Below are 21,144 nucleotides of genomic sequence, written 5' to 3'. Positions count from 1 at the left end.
TATTTTTTTCAGGTTGGGCTCGTTTGTTAGGTCAACTTTTTGGCAGTTCTAACTTCTAAGATCAACCGCGTGGGATGCATGGTAGAGTGGAGGCCACAATTTTTGTTGTGCACTGTATATACTTCACTAATGTTTTAAAACCAACCTGGAGTTGAAACCACTGTGGCCACGAGTTTTTGGGTCGGCAGTTTGACCGCTCGCTCTGAAGACTCTGAATGGATGAATACATGAAAATAAAAAAATAAAAAATATATATATAATTAAAATAAAAACAGTCCAAAACTGTTATTCAGGTCAAACGGGATGATGGTTTAACCACTGCCCGAATGAATGGATCATTTACCAATTCAACAATTATGGACAAAATAGCGGTTCAGTTTAGGGTGAAAACCAACCATCCGGATCAATGGTGGTTCGAAAACCATGCATCTCACAATTTGATGGTTTTGACTTTAGACTGTCTCACCAGGGTTTGTGCAGGTAAGATAGCTGATTTTAGCAATGCAGATGTTGCAGTTGATCAGTACCATCGCTATAATACGAGTCTCCTTTTAACCTCTTCAAACTGATATCAACAATTATAATAATATTGATTGATAATGTAACAAGTAATAACATACTACATGTATGCATGCCATCTGAAATCTGGGTATAGGAGGATATACAGCTTATGAAAGATATGGGAATGGATGCCTACCGCTTTTCCATCGCTTGGTCTCGGATCTTCCCAAGTGAGTTAACTTATCAGATAAATCCAACTTCTCATTTAAGGAATAAAAAAGAAAGGAAGAAAAAACCTTATAAGTATAAATATATAGACCCAATATGCACGAACAGGGTGTATCGGTTGTTTTGCTATTTCATAATTTTGTTATTTTAAGTTTTTTTTTTTTAATTGCATCGGGAGGTCGAATTTAAATATGCATACCCCTTGAAAATAATTAAAATCCGAAACACTCCTTATTTAAAGTTTTGAACAGTTTCCGATACGAGCATATCGTATTAATTAAAATTTTGGACATTGTATATATCTAAATGGTAATTATTTATTTTTTGTATGTGTTGTTTGGTGTTGTGAATAGACGGGAGTGGGGAAATAAACCAGGCCGGAGTCGACCATTATAATAATCTCATCAACGCCTTGCTAGCAAATGGTACGTACACGGTACACACCCAAATTGAATAGGAAATGCAACCAGTTTTGGTATCTAAAGCGCAAAGACATGTGGGATTGCATATTGCAGGAATTGAACCATATCTAACCTTTTATCACTGGGACCTTCCCCAAGCCTTGGCTGACAAATATAAGGGGTGGCTCGATCCCCAAATCATGTAAGTATTCTTACTTGATCTTCCTTTCTTTTTTTTTTTTTTGGGAAAATGAAATCGCTCAAATATCTTCGCTCATATCGATCTAAATGAAAAAAAAAAAAAACAGAAAGGATTTTGCGGTATACGCAGAGACATGCTTTCAGAAGTTCGGGGACCGAGTGACTGGATTACTTTCAACGAGCCTCACACATTTGCAATCCAAGGCTATGATGTGGGTATCCAGGCACCGGGGCGGTGCTCCATTTTTCTTCGGCTCTTCTGTCGAGCCGGCAACTCAGCAACCGAGCCTTACATTATTGGCCACCATGTTCTCCTTTCTCATGCAACCGCGTTTGACATCTACCGCAAGAAATACAAGGTAAATCACTATGCCCCAAATGGAATTGGGCCCTTGGCCCTGATTTATAAGAATCTATGGGCCATTGCCCACTGGCCCAAGCTTGTCACATTCATTCACTCACACACACAGATTAGTTATCGTGGATACTTACTTCGTTTCTTGTATATTTACAGCGAAAACAACATGGTTCAGTGGGGATAACACTCAATGTTATATGGTTCGAACCGATGACAGACTCTAACAAGGACTTTGAAGCAGCACAGAGAGCTCAAGATTTTCAGTCTGGCTGGTAATTTATACAAGGCTCTAAAAATCAATCCAGAGACCAAACCACTTTGATGTCTAGTTTTTGGGTGATCTGTTGGACCATTCAGTACGAATTGATCAATCCAAAACATATTTAAGATTTTCAAAAAAAAAAGATAATTACAAAATAATTGATCTAAAAACCATTTATCAGGCCAAATGGTTTAGTATATGTTTGGTATCGATACTGCTGATGTGTGGTTGGAAGCACCGTTTTCTAACCACAACTTTTTCTGTTTGGAGTCGTTGTTGTCAGGTAGGACGTTTTTGGAGCAACAACTATTTCTGTTTGGTATAAATGCTCCAGGAAACGTTTTCAGCACCGATACCCATTATTCAGTGCTACATCAATGCTACATCACTGTCCTGTTGGCAGCAACGAGCTGCAGCTCCAGGAAATGCCAAATTTAGCATTGCCCCAAGCCCTTTCCGATTTTCGTCGCCTTGAAGTATCATTTTTTATAGAAAAATGGTTCTAAACAAATGCCCATTTCCTGGAGCACCATTTTTTCCGATGTGGCGCTGATATAGCGCCATTGCTCCGGGAAACAACAACGATGCCAAACAGCCGTTTAGCGGTTCCACCATCTGAGTCAATTATGTTTTGGGGTAAAATAAAACTGGTTATCTGACCAATTTATACTGTTTTAGGGTGCAAGGGTTGGCCCGAACTAATAATTTATACTGTTTTATGCTTGGGGGGGGGGGTTCGAATTGGACCCATTAACATTTTGACAAAATCTCAACCCTAACACGGGAAAGTTGCACGTTTGCATCCCTTCAGGCCGTCCAGGTCAATGAGAGTTTTAAAACATTGATTTTTTTCGGCTATAAAAGACGTGTGAGTTATGAAAATAGTTCACTAAATAAGCTAAGCTTTACAAGTAATTGTTACTCAGGTTTTTGGAACCACTGTTCTTTGGGGAATATCCAAGCTCAATGAGAGTAGAGTTGGACGCCGGTTGCCAACATTTTCAAGAGCTGAAGCTGCATTAGTTAAAGGGTCATTGGACTTTGTGGGCATAAATCACTACACCACGTATTACGCTAAAGACAATAGTACTGATATAATCGATCTTCTACTTAACGACACCTTGGCAGATCCTGGTGTTATTACACTTCGTATGTTCTTACTTTGCTCTACTTTGCTGCAGGTTTCATTTTAAGAAATTCATTTTAAATTCAAACAAACAAAATAAGACAAAAGCCAAAGCAAAAATAAATCAAAATTTGTGATTCCATACTTTGGCACCAGTGTAAATGAAATTGCTCTGAAAACAAAACAAGCCTATAGCCTTTTTTATTTCTGCCAAGCTTAGATATTGACTAATATTGTTCTTTTCTCCTTTCCAGCATGGAAGCATGGGAAAGCAATAGGAGAGCGGGTAAACCAAACGAGTATTAATTGTTAATTAGCAGAGCGCTGTACACATAGACTTCTAATTAGTTATTTGGTGAATGCAGGCATCTTCTATATGGTTGTACATTGTGCCAGAGGGAATCAGAAAATTGATGAACTACATCAAGCTGAAGTATAGAAACCCTACTGTCATTATCACTGAAAATGGTAATAATCTTGTCTTAATTAAATACATCGAGACAATGGCATTTTTTTCTATTTTAATTTATAATTTATTTCTTTCTTTATTTTTGGTTTTGTAGGGATGGACGATGCAAATAATCCCTTAATCTCCATCAAAAAAGCGCTCATGGACCAAAAAAGGATCAAATACCACAATGACTACCTCACAAACTTATTGGCTTCTATTAAGTATGTAATCAACTACTTAATTATGGCAGAAAATAGTTCCAACCAATTAAGGACCAGGTTAAACCATAGTCACACCTAAACCAACCTGGCCAGTGGCGGGCCTCTCTCACGGAGTTTAGAGTTTAGGCTTGGTTCGCTTTTCAGAAAGCTATTTACTCTTGTAAATGCATTTATCCAGGTAAGTGAAAAATAATTACCTAATTAAGTACATTTATCCATATTTTTGTATTTCTTGGCTTAATAGGATAATGGCCATTTTAACCTTAAAAAGCCATGATTAAAAGGGGTAATTTTGTCCCATCCAAGTGTTGGCAACTTTCCTTCCGGGTGGGAAAGTTATTTAACCTAGGATGGGTATCACTTACCCATGTCCAAAAAGGCAATTTTGTCCCATGCCAAAAGACAACAAGTTGGATGAAGACTCCCTTTGTCAGAATCTTCTAAAAAGAGGCATCAAAATATCCAAAATACCCGTAAAGTTACTTTTGATCAAAATGTTTTTTTTTTTTCAAATTCTTTCTTCATATGAATTGCTAACCCAAAGCCTTCCAATCTCCTTTATTGATTTGTCTTTCAAATTTTCCCTTCATATCAATCACTCAAAGGTAAAGTTGGACTTTAAATTCTCTACTTTTTCTTAATAAAGTTTATAATGTTATTCTGTAGAAACTAGCCTTAATAATAATTGTATGGGTATTTTGGACATTTTTGTGCCTTCTGTTAGAGGATTCTAACAGAGGGCGTATACTTGCAACTATATCAAAAAACTCAAGAGAGGTGATTGCAAATACTAAACTTCAGGAGAAATTTCAGCATTGGTCAAAAACTTCAGGGGAGGTTTCAGCAAATTTATTCAAAGAATATTAAAATCCCATTGGCCAAGAATCTCATGTTCTTTTTTCAGATTTATGTGGGGATCAGGGAAAGTTTATTTTCTTGGGTATCACTTACGAGTGATACCCATCTCCTATGTGGGTAAATAATTTTCCCACCTTAGGGGAAAGTTGTCAACACTTGAATATGAAAAAATACCCCTTATAATAATGAATTTTTAGGGCTAAAATGGTCATTGCCTTATTTACATGAGAAATAAAAGAACATGGGTAAACGCACTTACCCAATTAACTCTTTCATAGAAAACACTTTACCTGGTAAGTGCATTTACCCGGGTAAATACTTACCGATCATTGGGCTTACCAAATCCTATTGGTAAGGGGGGTTTGAGAAAAAATTTGGTAATCACTCAAAAGTCTGTGCTGTCAATCTCTCCCTGTGACATGTTATAAGAACTCTAATAACTTAGATCTCCTACACGCAAATTCTTCTCAAAACACTATAGGCATGCATTGGAAATATCTCCCTTGTCATTCATAAGGAGATGTTCTCAATACACACTACAAATGAGTAGTGGGTAGGGATGTGAGAAAATTTTGCTGATAGGAGATATAGAGAGTGATTTCACATGATCTCCAGGCTGTGGAATGTGGACAGCCAAATTGTTCCTCTCTCCTTTAAGGGTGCAACTTGGGTCAGGTTGGGTTGGGAATTTGTTTTGAATAAACTGAACCCTAACTCTAGTCCGATGTAATTGAAATTATTAAAATTTGGCAATTAGACTTGCAGCACCTTCTCCTTTCATACATGATTCTGTATAAATAATATATAGGTAGAGATGAATGTAGGAAAAATATAAAAATATTGAATAAACTCACATAACTCCAGAATAATGCAGGGAAGATAGGTGTAATGTGAAAGGGTATTTTGTATGGTCGCTATTGGATAATTGGGAATGGGCAGCAGGCTACTCATCTAGGTTTGGCCTCTATTTTGTGGACTACAAGAACAAGCTCAAGAGATATCCCAAAGACTCTGTGAAGTGGTTCAAAAATTTCTTAATGCCCAGTGGTTTAGAAGTTTCTTAACGTTCGCTTAAAGAAAATTTCAAGGTGTACCTTATTTCTTAATAAATTTAGTACTCTTTAAAATGTCAGATCCCTGTGAGCCATGGTGCCATCCTTTGAAATAAACAGTTCTGTAGCGATTGTACAGAGAATCACAGTTTATTTAATAAGACAAGTGTGTTGGTTTGCAATAGAGAATCAAGGATTTTTATTATGCTCAGTTTGGAAGGAGTACAAATGTAAATATGTAGAGTACAAAACCTTATATTTTATATTATTTTGCATGTATTTACAATTTTGCACTGTATATATTTACATTTGTATTCCTTCCAAATTGAGTCTATAATGCAATAACTTTGGCCCTAGTTCTTTCAGCTGACTTTGGATTTTTAAAAATAGAGGGATCGAAGAGTTCAAATTTGCTAATCACAACACATTATTAGCCTCATTGAGTTAAACCCGATTTCCTATCCATTACTTTCTACCCGCAGTCTATCTGCCGTGAATTGCATTGCCATTTTCAAATGTAAAAATATGGGGCTGCAATTCACTGTGGATAGGATGCGGGCAGAGAAACTTGCTAGAGACCCTTGCCAATTATTAAGGGTGTTTATTTTATCTATATAATATTTTACATATAATATTTATATAATAATTTTTTTTATTTTATATTAAAATAGTAAAACAAAAGTTTTAACTTTTAACTTTCTCTCTCTCTGACATATACATGCACATAAAAATTAGAAAAAAAAAAAACTTTGGAAGGGTAGCGGTGTTACTTGGATTAAGCCCAATAAAATCATAAAATGGCCCAAACCGAATCAGGAAATACATCCAATTGAAATAAAATGATTTAATATGGTTTAGTTTCAATATGAAAAGGGTTTGATATGGTCTGAAAATTTCTCAAACAGTAAGACTCAGTTTAGGAGTACAAATACAAATATATAGAGTGCAAAATCTTATGTTATATATAAGATTTTGGAAGGAGTACAAATACAAATACCTAAAGTGTAAAACCTTACTTTTTGTATTTATTTGTACTATACATATATTAAATGAATGATTACAGGCCAAAGCCTCCCCCCGTCAAACATGTGGCTCTCCACTATTCAGACACTTGTCATTCCAAAGATTTAAACAAAATGGACATGTGTCAAATTCTGATTAGTGGTAGTTCAAGAACAGAGCCCCACTTGGCATGTGTCAAATTTTGATTAATATTAGTTCAAGAAAAAAGCCCACTAACATGCAGAGTGGAGTCCACCACCATGTAGAGTTGTGAGAAGTGAGAAGCTCCCACTTTCAATCATTTCCTAAAAAATGGGAACTGTGCTATTAATTATTAATTACTGTTAATTACAAAACTAATTAATTAATTCCAGCTATTGATTACTAATAATAATTACTGTTAACTACTAATTAATTAATTACAACTATTAATTACTAATAATTATTATTGTTAATTACTAATTAATTACTATTAATTACTTCTAATTAATTAATTTCAACTATTAATTAATAATAATAATTATTCACATATAATAATTAATTACCAAAAATAATTTCTTATAACAATTACTGTTATTACTTAATTGCTGATAATAATTAATTAGTGATAATATTTCTCATTATTAATTCAAAAAAATAATTTATTATAATAATTATTGCTATTACATAATTAATGATAATTTATTACTAACAATATTGCTCATTATTAATTCAAAATGATAATTAATAAATATTTTCATAATGGTAAATAATAATTCGGAAATAATCATTTTATATTTATATTGACTAATATTAATTATTTTGAAAATAAATATTTAATGTTAATTATTTATATTATAATTATTATCAGAAATTATAATTCATAAATTTATATAAAATAATTAATTATATTATTATTATAAGTATTTATAATTAATAATATTATATTAATTAATATAATTATATTATTATCAATAATTATAATTAATTATTACTAATACTAATGATGATAATTATTACTTCGGAATGTTAATTAATTAATGAAAATTAGTAAGTATTTTAATAATTTTAATTATTAACTGGGATATAATCATTTTATATTAATATTAAATTCATATTAATTATTTCATAAATATATAATTATTGTTACTTATTTATAAAATTAATTATTGATTATAATTACTTACTGATAAATAATTCCTTAACTATAACAATGACAATTATTACTTTGAAATGTTAATTAATTAATGATAATTAATAAGTATTTTAATAATGTTAATTATTAATTGGGATATAATCATTTTATATTTATATTAATTCATTTTAGTTATTTTATAAATATATAATTAGTGTTACTTATTTACATTATTATTATTATTATAAGTAATTATAATTAATACTATTATTATTATCCAAAAAATATTTCATTTAGTGAAAGTTAAATTATAAACTTTCAATTATTCATTATTGTTAAACTAAAAGAATTATAAAGCAATTATTCTTTCAGGAATTAACAAAAAATCGTAATTATAACAAATTAATTACTTCATAATAAATATTACTACTACTACTACTACTACTAATAATAATAATAATAATAATAACAATTTAATATTACTGATTTCGAAATCAATACACACATAATAAGAATATCTTATTAGTAAATAATAATAATAATATATTTATTATTGTTATCATCATCATCATCACCATCATCATTATTATTATTTTATTACTGATAATTATTAATCTGTTTTACTCATTAAAGACATGGAATAAAAAATATTAAAATTAACACTAAATGAATGAATTAAAAATCTATGAGTATTCTAACCGACTTGAATTTGACACATCAACATATCCAAAATTATAATTTCAACCTACATTTCCTATTTCGATCTCCCAATTCCTATAATTCAAGCATACCATTAGGTTATGTACAAGTTTCTCTACCTTTTTCCAAAAGATATATTCTAGCAAATCTACGTGCACTGTGGGGAAATTAGACTTAAAATTCATAACCATGATTGATTAAAAGAAGCGTTACCACCTAACTTGGAGGTGACTTCCATACTTAGAATGGTCTCATTATTCTCCTTTCTTTCATGTTTCCCTTTTTGGATGGGCTTTGGAGTCCTAATTATATTATCTGTTGATTGTAGCGATACATGATGATGATTTGATTGTAGTCATATATTTTTCATCTCTTACTTCAAAGGATGGATGCATCTGCAAATGTTGTTTGGCATGGATTGTTTTTCTTAGCAATTTCTTTGAATGATTTTCATCCTTCTTTGCCTCTTTGAATAGATATCATTTAAATATTTTTTATCCATTCATATATCCCTAAATATTAAGTAGTATTGGAGTATTGGTGATATTGTTGTAAACACCCATCTAATTTTACTATTTTATAAATAGATTAATGATTTCAAAGTTATTGATATGTTTTTGGGGGTGGGTTGCTCAATAGGACATTGATTTTTTATTATTAAATAGTAAATTTCAAATTAAATGATATTGTAGTTGCCCCTTACTTAGTATGGGGTCATTGTCTAGATAAAACATGGTTAAGTCTCTTAAATCAAATAAAGAGCCGACCCTAAATGCCTATTATAAATAATTACAAAAATTGAAAAAAATCAAATTAAATCAAATAATTACTTGCAAAATATTTTTTCCAATTGAGTATAATTATTATATAATAGATTTGTTAATTCATATTTTGCAATTAAGAATAAACATTAATGATTTGGCTTAACAATTTTAATGATTGTTAATAAAAATTGATTCTTATTTAAGGTTTAATTAGTGTATTCAGTAATTATAATGGGGCATGTTTTGAATAAACATTAATGATAACTGATGATTGTTATTTTGTTTTTTATTATTTACTTAATTAAGTACTTGATAATTGTTATTATTATTAATTATTTTTATAAATAACTGATTGTTATTATTATTTACTTAATTGAGTAAATATTTAAATAATTACAAATTTAGGGTCCGTTTGGTTCGTAGTCGGAATCGGAATCGAAATCCTTCAGAATCGGAATGGTCCATTCTCATAGTCTGTTTGGTTCAGACAGGAATGGGAATGGAAATTAAAATTAGTGGGATTTTATTCCCAAGGGAGGGTCAGAGAATGGCCATTCCCTCAAATGGGGGAATGCGATTCCAACAAGAATGGGAATGGGATTCTGATTCTGCCCAACCAAACTGTTGAAATGGGAATAATTCATTCCAATTACGATTCTAGACCCCTATTCCTGCAAACCAAACAGACACTTAGTTAATATTATTACTATATAACAAAAATTTTAAATTAAATAATAAAATAAATTAATAATAAGAATAAGAATGGTTAAATTAAAGTAATAAACAGTTCAAATTGAACTTAGTAACCCGTATAATTTTACAAATTTGGCATATAAGAGTCAATTTATGTGAACTTGTAGACTGTATAAATGTCTTAAAAAATGACAGCTTATAAAATAATAGAAAATAGTAATAAAAACTATTTATATTTATTCATATATATATATATATATATATATATATATATAATTAACTTCCAAACTGCATTTGTACTCCTTCCAAACTGAGCGTAATTTGCTAAAAAAATTGGAACGGAAGAGTTAATTGTGGATGTCGCATTAATTGCTACTGTGGTCACAGAAAAACTTTAGAGACCCCTGTTGAAAAATAAACAAGCTACTCTTTACAATAAATTCAAGATGCATTACAATTAATTGATTTTTATCATTTTTTTATTGCAAATTGTAGCGCGTTCACATTCAAGGTCGGCCAATTGTTCAGCGACCGTGGTCGCAGATAATGTTTCTCGTTATTGTCGATCCATCGCCCGTTCGAACACTGTTCGAATTGTTTGAGCGGACTTTGCATCGACTGAATCCCAATCCCGCATCAAAGTTTTTTGGACAACAACATCCAAATTCCAAACAGGCCAGAAAATATGTGTGAAAGGAGAAATCGCCTTCAATGATTCTTCACTTTTATCAATCACTAGCGCCACTACCGTCACCTTCGGTTTCTTCAACAACCCAATTCTCGAGGTCCCCACCACTCCATCCCTCCAAATTCTGGGCTGTCTGCTTCTATAAATCCAGATCACTCCAGCCGTAACACCATACTTTCACGATAACCCTCTCTCTCTCTCTCTCTCTCTCTCTCTCTCTCTCTCTCTCTCTCTCACAGAAGATATGGGTTTCTCATTGGGAGAAGGCATTGTTTTTGCCTTCCTTCTACTGGGTTTAGAGATTCAGAGCGGTTATTGTTCACAGGTTACCCAGATTAACAGAGCAAGTTTTCCAAAAGGTTTCGTTTTTGGCACTGCTTCTTCAGCTTACCAGGTTGGTTTCATCTCATGTCTTTTTTTCTTTCATTCACTATTTGTTCCGTTCACTCATCTGATTCGCTATATATCTGTTCAGTGTCGGGCATTCGTTATATCTAAAACATTTCTGGTTTTTGAACTCCTTCAAAGATTATTAGTCGAATTCATCACTACTTAAAAAGTTAAAAGAACTACCGTAGTTTCATCATCCATGTAAACTCTTAATTTTTTTTTTTTTTTGTTTCTTTAAATATTAATCAATCTGTGGTTTGATTGTTATATTCCGTAACCTACTCCATCTTCACCTGAAAGTCCGCCACGATTGGGGTTTGAGAGAACTGGATTATAGGTTTCTAGCTCCAACTAATTTATTCATGGGTAGAATTCGGAAGGCCATCTAAATGAAAAGGAAACATCTTTAGAGAAACGGTTTATTGAAAAATGAAAACAGGTAAAAAGAATTAAGTGGTTAATTTCTAGTGGGTGAAATTTAGAGGACTATTTTACATCTCATTCTATTCTATTAGTTTATTTTTGGAAATGAAGATCAATAGACCACATTTAGTTTTCAAAATAACAAAATTTAATTACCAAAAAAAAAGATAAATAAACCAATAATAATTGAGACAATTGTTTTCTTGTGCTGAATTCTTGTTCTGGGTCCCTAAGTCCCTATGACTTCATTGACTTGCCATTAGATGGGTCCACAGTCCACTCAGGAGATTGGCTGGGCCGAAACCCGAAATTCGGTTTGATTGTTATTTGACTTATTTGTTACTTGAGGCCCATTCATTTCGTGGATTTTGATTTTCTTTTTCTTTCCTTATTCGGTTTGAATTTGAATCCTCCAAAGATTACATCCATGAAAATTTAACCAGCGACCGAGTCCAAAACGCTTTCTTATCAGAGGTCAAACAAAGGTCTGAAATCGTCTTCGTCAGTAGGAATTTTTATACTTTATCCACTCACCCACCCATTTGAATCAACCTTTTTTATTCTCAAGTCCTAACTCCTAAACCTATCAAAAATTCCCCGGATTCGGATGAAGTAGAATCCGGAAAGATACGGTTCCACTTTTATCAGATTTGGATCAGTTCTCCATTATTTGGAATGTTGATCTATAGTTTCCCATTTTATATTTGAACGAGTATGGTTTATTATATCTTCATGTTAAAAAATATTTATTTACATTTGCTTTTGTTTTGATATATTCAGTACGAAGGAGCCGTGGAGGAGGATGGCAGAGGAAAAACCGTGTGGGACACTTTTGCCCATTCATTCGGTAATTCTTTTTTGCCAAGGAAAATAATTAATTTGATCACCTCTCTTCATGCATCTCTGCAGTTGGTTTCAAATATCATTTGAATCTCTCGTGGGGCTTGCATGGTGAAGGTGGAGGCCACATGATTAATTACATGTGGCGTTAGTATAATAATAATATAGTATTTTCTTTCTTTCCATTTTATTTTAGTTATGTTTGCATTTTGATAAGTCATTTATCTAGGTAAATGCACTTCTTTGAAAAACATTTATCCGAATAAGTGTATTTATTAATATTTTTTTATTCTCTAAGTAAACTTGTATAATGACTATTTTATCCAAACAAAAGTAACATTATTGAAGGAATAATATTATCTCATCATGTATTATCAATTTTTCAAGCAGATCAGTAATTGATTTATCTAAAGTCTTGCGAGTAAGTTGGTAAGTCCTACAAAAAAGAAATAAATCCATATTTATTTTCAGTATTAATGGGTTCCTTGAAAAAGATTGGTTCCTAAACGACCCAATTACTTGGGAAAGTAATACTCTCTTCTCAAATTTGAATTATTTATCCATGTGATGCATGCCAAAACTCACATACATGACGGGATAATTTTGTCTTTTCAATAATGTCACTTTTTTTGATACATCAGTCATTATACCTTTATGCTAGGAATAAAAGAACAATAAATAAGTACTCTTATCTAGGTAATTTTTTTTTTCTAAAATACACTTAATCGGATAGATGCATTTGTCCATATAAACCATTTATCTAGATGCAAATGAAAGTCTTAGACGAACTGCTTGTGAATTGTTCTTTTTGTGGGATCCACTGTTATTGAAACATGAACGTGAACTTTTTCACTCCATTTCCCCAAAAGATGAATAAGGCCTTCATCAACATGAATCATCTTAATTAGGCTATGTTTGGTTTGAAAGAAAAGGTAGAGAAAGGAAACGAAAGACAAGAAAACCTATACAAGGTTTGTTAAGGTTTCTCTAGTGAGCATTAAATAAATATGCTGACAGTTGTATTAAAAAATTGATTTTCCAAAGGTAGCTTCGGTGATTTTAAGTGACAAGTATGAGAAAATTTATTGGTTGTAGCCTGTAGGATTTATTTCCCGTTTGACGATCCAATATGATCTGACCTGACAATACTGTCTGTGTGATGGAAGAAGAGTTATGAGGTCTGGATAATGGCTTTAAAAAGGATTGTTAGAGAAGTCCAGGTTGCAGGCTTGCAGCTGCACAGATATCGTGGGCCGGGTTAAATGGTCAAACTACGTTCTTACACTCAACCCGTCAGATCAGCCTTAATTTGGAATTTGGTTATAACAGTGTTTTTAACCCGCCATTTATATGGTTGGTCAAATTGTCACCTGGCCAAGATTTAAGGTTCGGTTCAGTTAAGACTTCCATTATATGATAAAAATTATTGACTTGGTTAAAAACTGTTTGATCTGATCGATTCAATTATTGATCCATTCGACCCGGTCACCTGGTCGTGGGTTATACATTCAATGTTTACAAATTTTTAGAAGTCATAACTTTACATTTTGATGTCTAATTTAGGTATTTTTTTTATTTTGAGTAATTTATCAAGATCTAAATGTCTGAAGGGGCTGTAGGTGCTTTGCCCCACTATTTTTGCAAAAAAAAAAACTTTTTTTTGGCCTCAAATTACAATTTTTAATATTTTTATAAATAAAAAATTAAAAACTGATTTAAAAAATATAAACTAAATATAAAATACATATAACATATCTAAAACATATTTATTGATTATATATATATACTTAATACATATATATATGATGACATGGAATAGATTAAACCATTTAACCTAACTCATAGAATCAGTGTAATAGTGTTCATGAGGCGGAGTGAGTCGGGTTTGGTAATCTCATCCGAATGAGTCAATGCACGCCTCATAGAATCTAGGCAGTCTAACCAGTGAACCAGCCTGACGGGTTAGACTGTTTCACTATGTGAACCATGGTTGAATCATTTAACCTTATCTGAATTCTGCCGGATTGTGGAGATCAACCAATTTATTGTTGGGGTTTTTATTGTTTCGGACCTTTGGTCCATTCAACAAATCTTATCTTAGCTCCACGTAGAATTTGGTGGGTATCAGTTCAGAATTGATGTTAATACATACACGGGTATTGATGTTATAGGTGGGGTCACGGAGGTATTTGAGAAGATGAAATTGGAATTTTTGAACTGCACTCCCTCTCAAAAATCTTTTTTACAGTCCCCTCATAAAAACCCCGAAGAAATTTTGAACTATTATAAATCTGGACTGAAATTTAAAATTCTGAGGTAAGTGTAGTATAGTTTTTACTTTTTACTTTATTGTTTCACTCTGATTCATCACACACCATGTTGGTATAGGTAAAATAGCTGATTTCAGCAATGCAGATGTTGCAGTTGATCAGTACCATCGCTTTAACGTGAGTATCCTCTTTTCCCTCTTCGATGCTATTATATACAATTATAATATTTGTTGCTAATGTAACATCACTACATGTATGCAATGCGATGTAAAATGGGAGTATAGGAGGATATACAGCTTATGAAAGATATGGGAATGGATGTTTATCGCTTTTCCATCGCTTGGTCTCGGATCTTCCCAAGTGAGTTAATTCATCCTATTAATCTAGCTAACTCCTTATTTTACAAAGAAAGAAAAACCTTGTATATATATATATATATATATATATATCTAAATGGTGATTAAGGTTTTCTTTTTTGTGTTATTTGGTCTTATGAATAGACGGGAGTGGAGAAATAAACCAGGCCGGAGTCGACCATTATAATAATCTCATCAACGCCTTGCTAGCCAAAGGTACACTCACACCCAAATTGATTAAGAAATGCAACCAATTCTGTTCTGGTATCTAAACCAAAGACATGTGGGATTGCATATTGCAGGAATTGAACCATATATAACCCTTTATCACTGGGACCTTCCCCAAGCCTTGGCTGACAAATACAAGGGATGGCTCGACCCCCAAATCATGTACGTATCTCTACTTGATCTTCCCTTCTTCTTTTCTTTTCTTTGCTTGTGTTTTTCGTTCTTCCCATTATTATTACTTGTGATGAAATGGCCCAAGTATCTTCCCTCATATCGACCTAAATGACCAAAAAAACAGAAAGGATTTTACGGTATACGCAGAGACATGCTTTCAGAAGTTCGGGGACCGAGTGAAGCATTGGATTACTTTCAATGAGCCACACACATTTGCCATCCAAGGCTATGATGTGGGTCTCCAGGCACCGGGGCGGTGCTCAATTCTTCTTCGGCTCTTCTGTCGAGCCGGCAACTCAGCAACCGAGCCCTACATTGTTGGCCACCACGTTCTCCTTTCTCATGCAACCGTGGCTGACATCTACCGCAAGAAATACAAGGTAAATCACTAAGTTCAATTCCAAATTACAATCCAAATACTAGAGTAACCAAATCAATGACTCCAGATCTTCTGCCCACATAATATCGCAACTACACATAGGGAATATCTCATTCACCTACATAGTATTATACACAGGAAAATGTTACTAGTGCACAGAGATTGTGTGTTGTAAATAGATTCGGACTCTAAACAAACTGCTTTCTCATAATGGTAACATAGCCCCAAATGGAATTGGGCTCCTGGCCCTGATTTATAAGAATCAATGGGCCACTGGCCCAACCCTGCTGCATTTATTAAGCTTAGGCCGAACACTCAACACAGCCCACAATTAGCTTGGTCACATTCACAGACAGATTGAGTTATTTTGGATGCTTACTTTAGACTCTTATATATTTACAGCAAAAACAACATGGTTCAGTGGGGATAGCGTTCGATGTTATGTGGTTCGAACCGATGACAGACTCTGCCAAGGACATTGAAGCAGCACAGAGAGCTCAAGATTTTCAGTTTGGCTGGTAATTTTATATGGCTAAGAGTTATGTGGAAAAAAATATTGGTTCACTAATAAATAATCTAAGTAATTGTTACTCAGGTTTATGGAACCACTGTTTTATGGGGAATATCCAAGCTCAATGAGGAGTAGAGTTGGAAGCCGGTTGCCAATATTTTCTAAAGCTGAGGCTGCATTAGTTAAAGGGTCTTTGGACTTTGTGGGTATAAATCACTACACCACGTATTACGCTAAAGACAACTCAACTAATATAGTCGGTTTTGTACTGAACGACTCCTTGGCAGATTCTGGTGCTATTACACTTCGTATGTCCTTAATTACTTATTTCACTCGCTTTTCTTACTCTGTTATTTCCTTTTATTCCTTTTCATAACAACAGATATATATATATATTAAGGGTCTGTTTGGTTTGCAGCAGGAATTAGAATCAGAAGCAGAATTGAAATCTTTTGGAATCAGAATTTGAATTTAGAATGATCTATTCCTGTAGTCTGTTTAGTTCAAACAGGAATGGGAATGAAAATTGGAATTAGATGGAATGAGATTTCATTACCAAGTAGACCTTTTCATGGGCTGGTAACCCGACGGGGTGGCACGGACCAACCCGTTATAAGTTGGGCTTGGTCATAATTTTAGACCTGCGGGCTCAGGCTCGGGCCTAAAGCACTAGGCCCGACTTTTTAGGGCTGGGCTTAGGCTTTCTCAAAAAAGCCTGGGCCAAGCCCAAGCCTGACTTGATACTATATAATATTAAATAATAAAAATATATTTTATTTAATAAAAAATATATATACAATATTTTTTCTTTGTTCTTCTTCTCTTTTTCTCCAAATAATAGTGAGATGTTTATTATTTTTTAAGTTTTGAAGGTTTTAATAAAAATGAAACACTTTTTTATTGAATAAAAAAATAAAAATAAAATATTTTCAAATTTATGGCTTGGCTCGGACTCAAGACCTAGGCCCAATGGTTGGGCCGGGTTCGGGCTCAGGTCTAAGTGTATTCTATTGGTACATATGCAAAGCCCGGCTCGGCCTATGAACAGGTCTATTCCCAAGGGAGGGACAGCGAATGACCATTCCCTCAAATAGGGGAATGTCATTCCAGCAGAAATAGGAATGAGATTCCAATTCCGCTCAATCAAATAGTTTGAATAGGAATAGCCCATTCCAATTCTGAATCTAAACCCGTATTCTCACGAACCAAACAGGGCCTAAGTGCATGTCTTGGTTTATTTATAATGTAACTTCATTACTGACTCAGTTTGAAAAGAGTATAAATGGTACAACAGAGAGTGCAAATGAGTATTTCATATTCTGATTAACTTTTGGTTCTGGGTGTGCTCTGCTTTGCTGCAGGTTTCATTTAAAATTTAAATCAAACTTATATTTGTATTCCCGTAGTGTTGGACCAATGTAAATAAAATTGCACTGGAAACAAACTAGGCCTAATAGTCGTTTTTTACCAAACTTGGAAGTTAGAACCTGACTAACATTGTTATTTCCTCCTTTCCAGCATGGAAGTCTGGGAAAGCAATAGGAGACCGGGTAAACTAAACGAGTATTTATTGTTAATTATCAGAGCTTAGATGCTTAAACACTAGACATATAAATTTCTAATTACATACTTGGTGAATGCAGGCATCTTCTGTATGGTTGTACATTGTGCCAGAGGGAATCAGAAAATTGATGAACTACATCAAGATAAAGTATGGAAATCCTACTGTCATTATCACTGAAAATGGTAATAATTTTGTCTTAATTAAATACATCGAGACAATGGAACTTAAGGCTTTTCTATTTTATTTACGTTTGACGTTTGTTTATTTATTTTTGGTTTTGCAGGGATGGACGATGCAAATAATCCCTTAATCTCCATCAAAGATGCTCTTAAGGATGAGAAAAGGATCAAATATCACAACGACTACCTCACAAACTTGCTTGCTTCTATTAAGTATGTAATCAACTACTTAATTAATTATGGCAGGCAATTAGGTTCAACCAAATAGGGGCCGGGTTAAGCCATAATCTGATAATCACACCAAAACCAACCTGACTCGAGTGGCGGGCCCCTCCCCACGATCTATGGAGTTTATATTACTGCTCCCCTTTATTCCCACTAATCCTGTCTTAAAGCCTCGTAGCATTATTAATTGCTACGCCATGGGAGTGCTTAAAAATAAGTATTTATTTGGGCCATTGGGTAATTTATTCGTATTTAAGAAATAAGTCCAAAATAAGTGTTTATTTTCAAAAATAAGGATTTATTTTTTAAGTCCAAATTTTTAGTTTTTTTTCAAGTATTTATACAACAAGCACTTACTCAATTTTTTTCTCAAAATTATTCCTAGTTGAGCTTTATAAAAGTATTTTTAATCAAAGCATTCTTACGAAAGCACTTTTAAGAAAGTATTTTTATGAAAGCATTTTTACAAAAGTACTTTGAAGAAAGTGATTTTATGAAAGCACTTTTAAGAAAGTACTTTTATGAAATCAATTTTATAAAAGCACTTTATAAAAGTTTTTTTACAAAAGCACTTTTCTAAAAGTACTTTTATGAAAGCAACAAAAACATTTATATAAAAGTACTTTTACATGCCTTCATAAAAATTCTTTCGTAAGGGTACTTTTTTAAAAGTGCTTTTATAAAAGTGCTTTCAAAAGGTATATTTTGAAAATTTGAAAGAAAAAGAAGGACAAAATAGTTACAAATGCTTATTTAAGTGCTTATTAGAGAAAAAGACTACCAAACACTCAATATAAAATAAGTGCTTATTTTAAACAATAAATACTTCAAAAAATTAGGCCGCAAATGCAAATAAATACTTATTCAAATAAACACTTATTTTTAATTTAAACACTCCCAAACATGACCTTAATGACTCAAGCCCAGTTCAACCTAAAGCAAATTAGATTCGTACCAAAATAGGTAAAGGTAGAAAATTCTAGTTGTTGGTAGTCCAGATTTCCTCATTGAGCATTCACACCAACCTCATAACATATTTTAGCCGTGCATGGGTTGGAGAAAATCTAGATTTGGTTGTTGGAGGCCAATACATCAACCCATACAGTCTCCTATTTGTCTTTTTAATCAAAATAGACTAAGGACAATTATTCTTTTTGTCAACACCCAATATAAAGACTCATGTCCAAAAGGACCAAAACTATTATTGTTATTCCCAAATCCCAACTGCCAAAGTTTTTCCGGGTAAAGATTTGTCTTTGTTGGTCAGATTATTGGCTTACATCATTGCAACTATTAGGTCCATTCGTTTCATAGAATAGAGATCTGAAATCATAATGGAAATGAGAATCTCGTTCTTATTCCAATTTAATTGGGCAAAATCCAAATCTCATTCCCATCTTAAAAATGAAAATCCATTCCAAGTAACTTAGATTTTAATTCCAGTTCCTGTGGACTGGAATTGTGAACCAAATAGATAATAGGTGAAGGGAATAGACCATTCCAATTGTAAACCAAACAGACCCTTATTATTGACATGGTTTGAGATAATTTGGGGTTTGGGCAGTCATTCAACAATCTGTGCTGCCAAGGGTCTGTACTGTCGCATTAACAGTATCGGATGCATCTCCGAGTGAGTTAACGTTGTCAGCTGGAGAGCGCCTATGGATAGCCCATGCTGTGGAATTTGGACAGCCAAAATGTTCTTTCTCTTTTCATGCATGCTTTTCTCTCTCTCTAACACCCCTCTGTTTTGAATAATGCAGGGAAGATGGGTGTAATGTGAAAGGATATTTTGTGTGGTCGCTATTGGATAATTGGGAATGGACAGCAGGCTACAAATCTAGGTTTGGTGTCTATTTTGTGGACTACAAGGACAATCTCAAGCGATACCCCAAAGATTCTGTTCAGTGGTTCAAAAGTTTCTTAACGTCCACTTAAAGTGACAAGGGAACCAGGGGACCGGGCGTCTGGTCCGACTGGCATTGTTCCTCGTTCAAAGGTGAATGGTGCAAAAATTAAAAAAAAACAAGGGGTGCCTAAAGAATAATTGTGGCATTTGATAATCTGTTTTTAAAGAATAAAATTTCTCTAAAAAATAAGTGTAGCGTTTGGATAATATTGATAATTTTTAGGGGGCATTCTTTTTTTAGATTTTGAGAGGAGGGTAGTTGGTGAATGGGATTTTGATTTCCATTGATCAAGAATTCTCTGTTCTTTTTTTATATTTATGTGGGCACTAGAGAAAGTGTGATACCCATCTCCTAGATGAGTAAATAACTTTCCCACCTTGAGAAAAAGTTGACAACACTTGAATGGAACAAAAATACCCCTTGTAATAATAGATTTTTATGGTTAAAATAGTCATTGTCTTATTTACATGGAAGATAAAATAACATGGATAAATACACTTACTTGGATAAGTCTTTCCTAGAAAACACTTACCTGGATAAGTGCATTTATCCGATTAAATAATTTACCAAAAAACGAATAGGGCCTTAAGATTAATTGTTCAATTTCATATACACAGACAGATTGTTGTTAGAAGGACCCTCCTAGTTGCTTCTAAAGAAAATAGAAAAAGAAATTGGATTTTCGTTTACAAGCACTTGAATACATATATAGATTTTTTTTTTTTTTGTTTTTTTGCTGCAAGAATACATATATTGATAGGTGTACTTCATTTAGTAAAAATCTCAAACTTGTTTAACATTTTTGTATATTTCACTGATAAATAACTGAATCACAAGCTTGTTTGAAAATCCCATACTTTATTAATAAAAATCCCAAATCTGTTTAACATTTTCGTATACAAACACTGTTTTGGGTTGTTCAAACGATGGGCTATCATTATGTAATCAAATCAGAAACATAAATGACTGAACCACAAATACGACATTTCACTGGTTGAACCACTAAATTCATATTAACGTGCATCTCACCCTTAACGTTTGACATGGTTGAAGTCTTGAAGACGATTGGTGGGTTC

The 21,144-nt window shown here is 33.2% G+C and overlaps 1 protein-coding gene, 1 long non-coding RNA gene and 1 pseudogene across 3 annotated transcripts; all 3 read left to right on the top strand.

The window, feature by feature from the left end:
* Window positions 1–356: 356 nt before the first annotated feature.
* Window positions 357–3,355, top strand: LOC148800987 (beta-glucosidase 40-like; annotated as a pseudogene). The gene is made up of 7 exons (XR_016083819.1): window positions 357–480; window positions 1,083–1,154; window positions 1,245–1,332; window positions 1,439–1,690; window positions 1,846–1,961; window positions 2,878–3,132; window positions 3,332–3,355. The product of XR_016083819.1 is annotated as a beta-glucosidase 40-like (transcript).
* Window positions 3,356–3,441: 86 nt separating this feature from the next.
* On the top strand, window positions 3,442–5,744 carry LOC148800986 (uncharacterized). Its single transcript, XR_016084162.1, has 3 exons — window positions 3,442–3,545; window positions 3,641–3,749; window positions 5,482–5,744. It is a non-coding gene; the product is annotated as an uncharacterized LOC148800986 (long non-coding RNA).
* A 5,030-nt stretch (window positions 5,745–10,774) lies between these two features.
* Window positions 10,775–20,527, top strand: LOC104598853 (beta-glucosidase 40-like). The gene is made up of 13 exons (XM_010261106.3): window positions 10,775–11,013; window positions 12,213–12,279; window positions 14,661–14,719; window positions 14,827–14,902; window positions 15,043–15,114; window positions 15,201–15,288; window positions 15,425–15,680; window positions 16,082–16,197; window positions 16,275–16,498; window positions 17,709–17,740; window positions 17,834–17,936; window positions 18,038–18,146; window positions 19,922–20,527. The coding sequence occupies exons 1-13, from the start codon at window positions 10,864–10,866 to the stop codon at window positions 20,094–20,096; spliced, it is 1,527 nt and encodes a 508-aa protein (XP_010259408.1). The 5' UTR covers window positions 10,775–10,863; the 3' UTR covers window positions 20,097–20,527.
* The last annotated feature ends 617 nt before the right edge of the window (window positions 20,528–21,144 follow it).

Source organism: Nelumbo nucifera, chromosome 3, assembly GCF_055504915.1.
Source record: "Nelumbo nucifera cultivar China Antique chromosome 3, China Antique-T2T, whole genome shotgun sequence".
Lineage (NCBI taxonomy): Eukaryota > Viridiplantae > Streptophyta > Magnoliopsida > Proteales > Nelumbonaceae > Nelumbo > Nelumbo nucifera.
This window is presented reverse-complemented; position numbering and strand designations above follow the sequence as displayed.

Bases quoted from the DNA above. Each gene is read 5' to 3' on its own strand.
- LOC104598853 (XM_010261106.3), top strand. From the start codon at position 10,864: ATGGGTTTCTCATTGGGAGAAGGCATTGTTTTTGCCTTCCTTCTACTG. The intron at 11,014-12,212 runs GTTGGTTTCATC...TGATATATTCAG, and splicing joins CTGCTTCTTCAGCTTACCAG to TACGAAGGAGCCGTGGAGGA. The intron at 15,681-16,081 runs GTAAATCACTAA...ATATATTTACAG, and splicing joins TCTACCGCAAGAAATACAAG to CAAAAACAACATGGTTCAGT.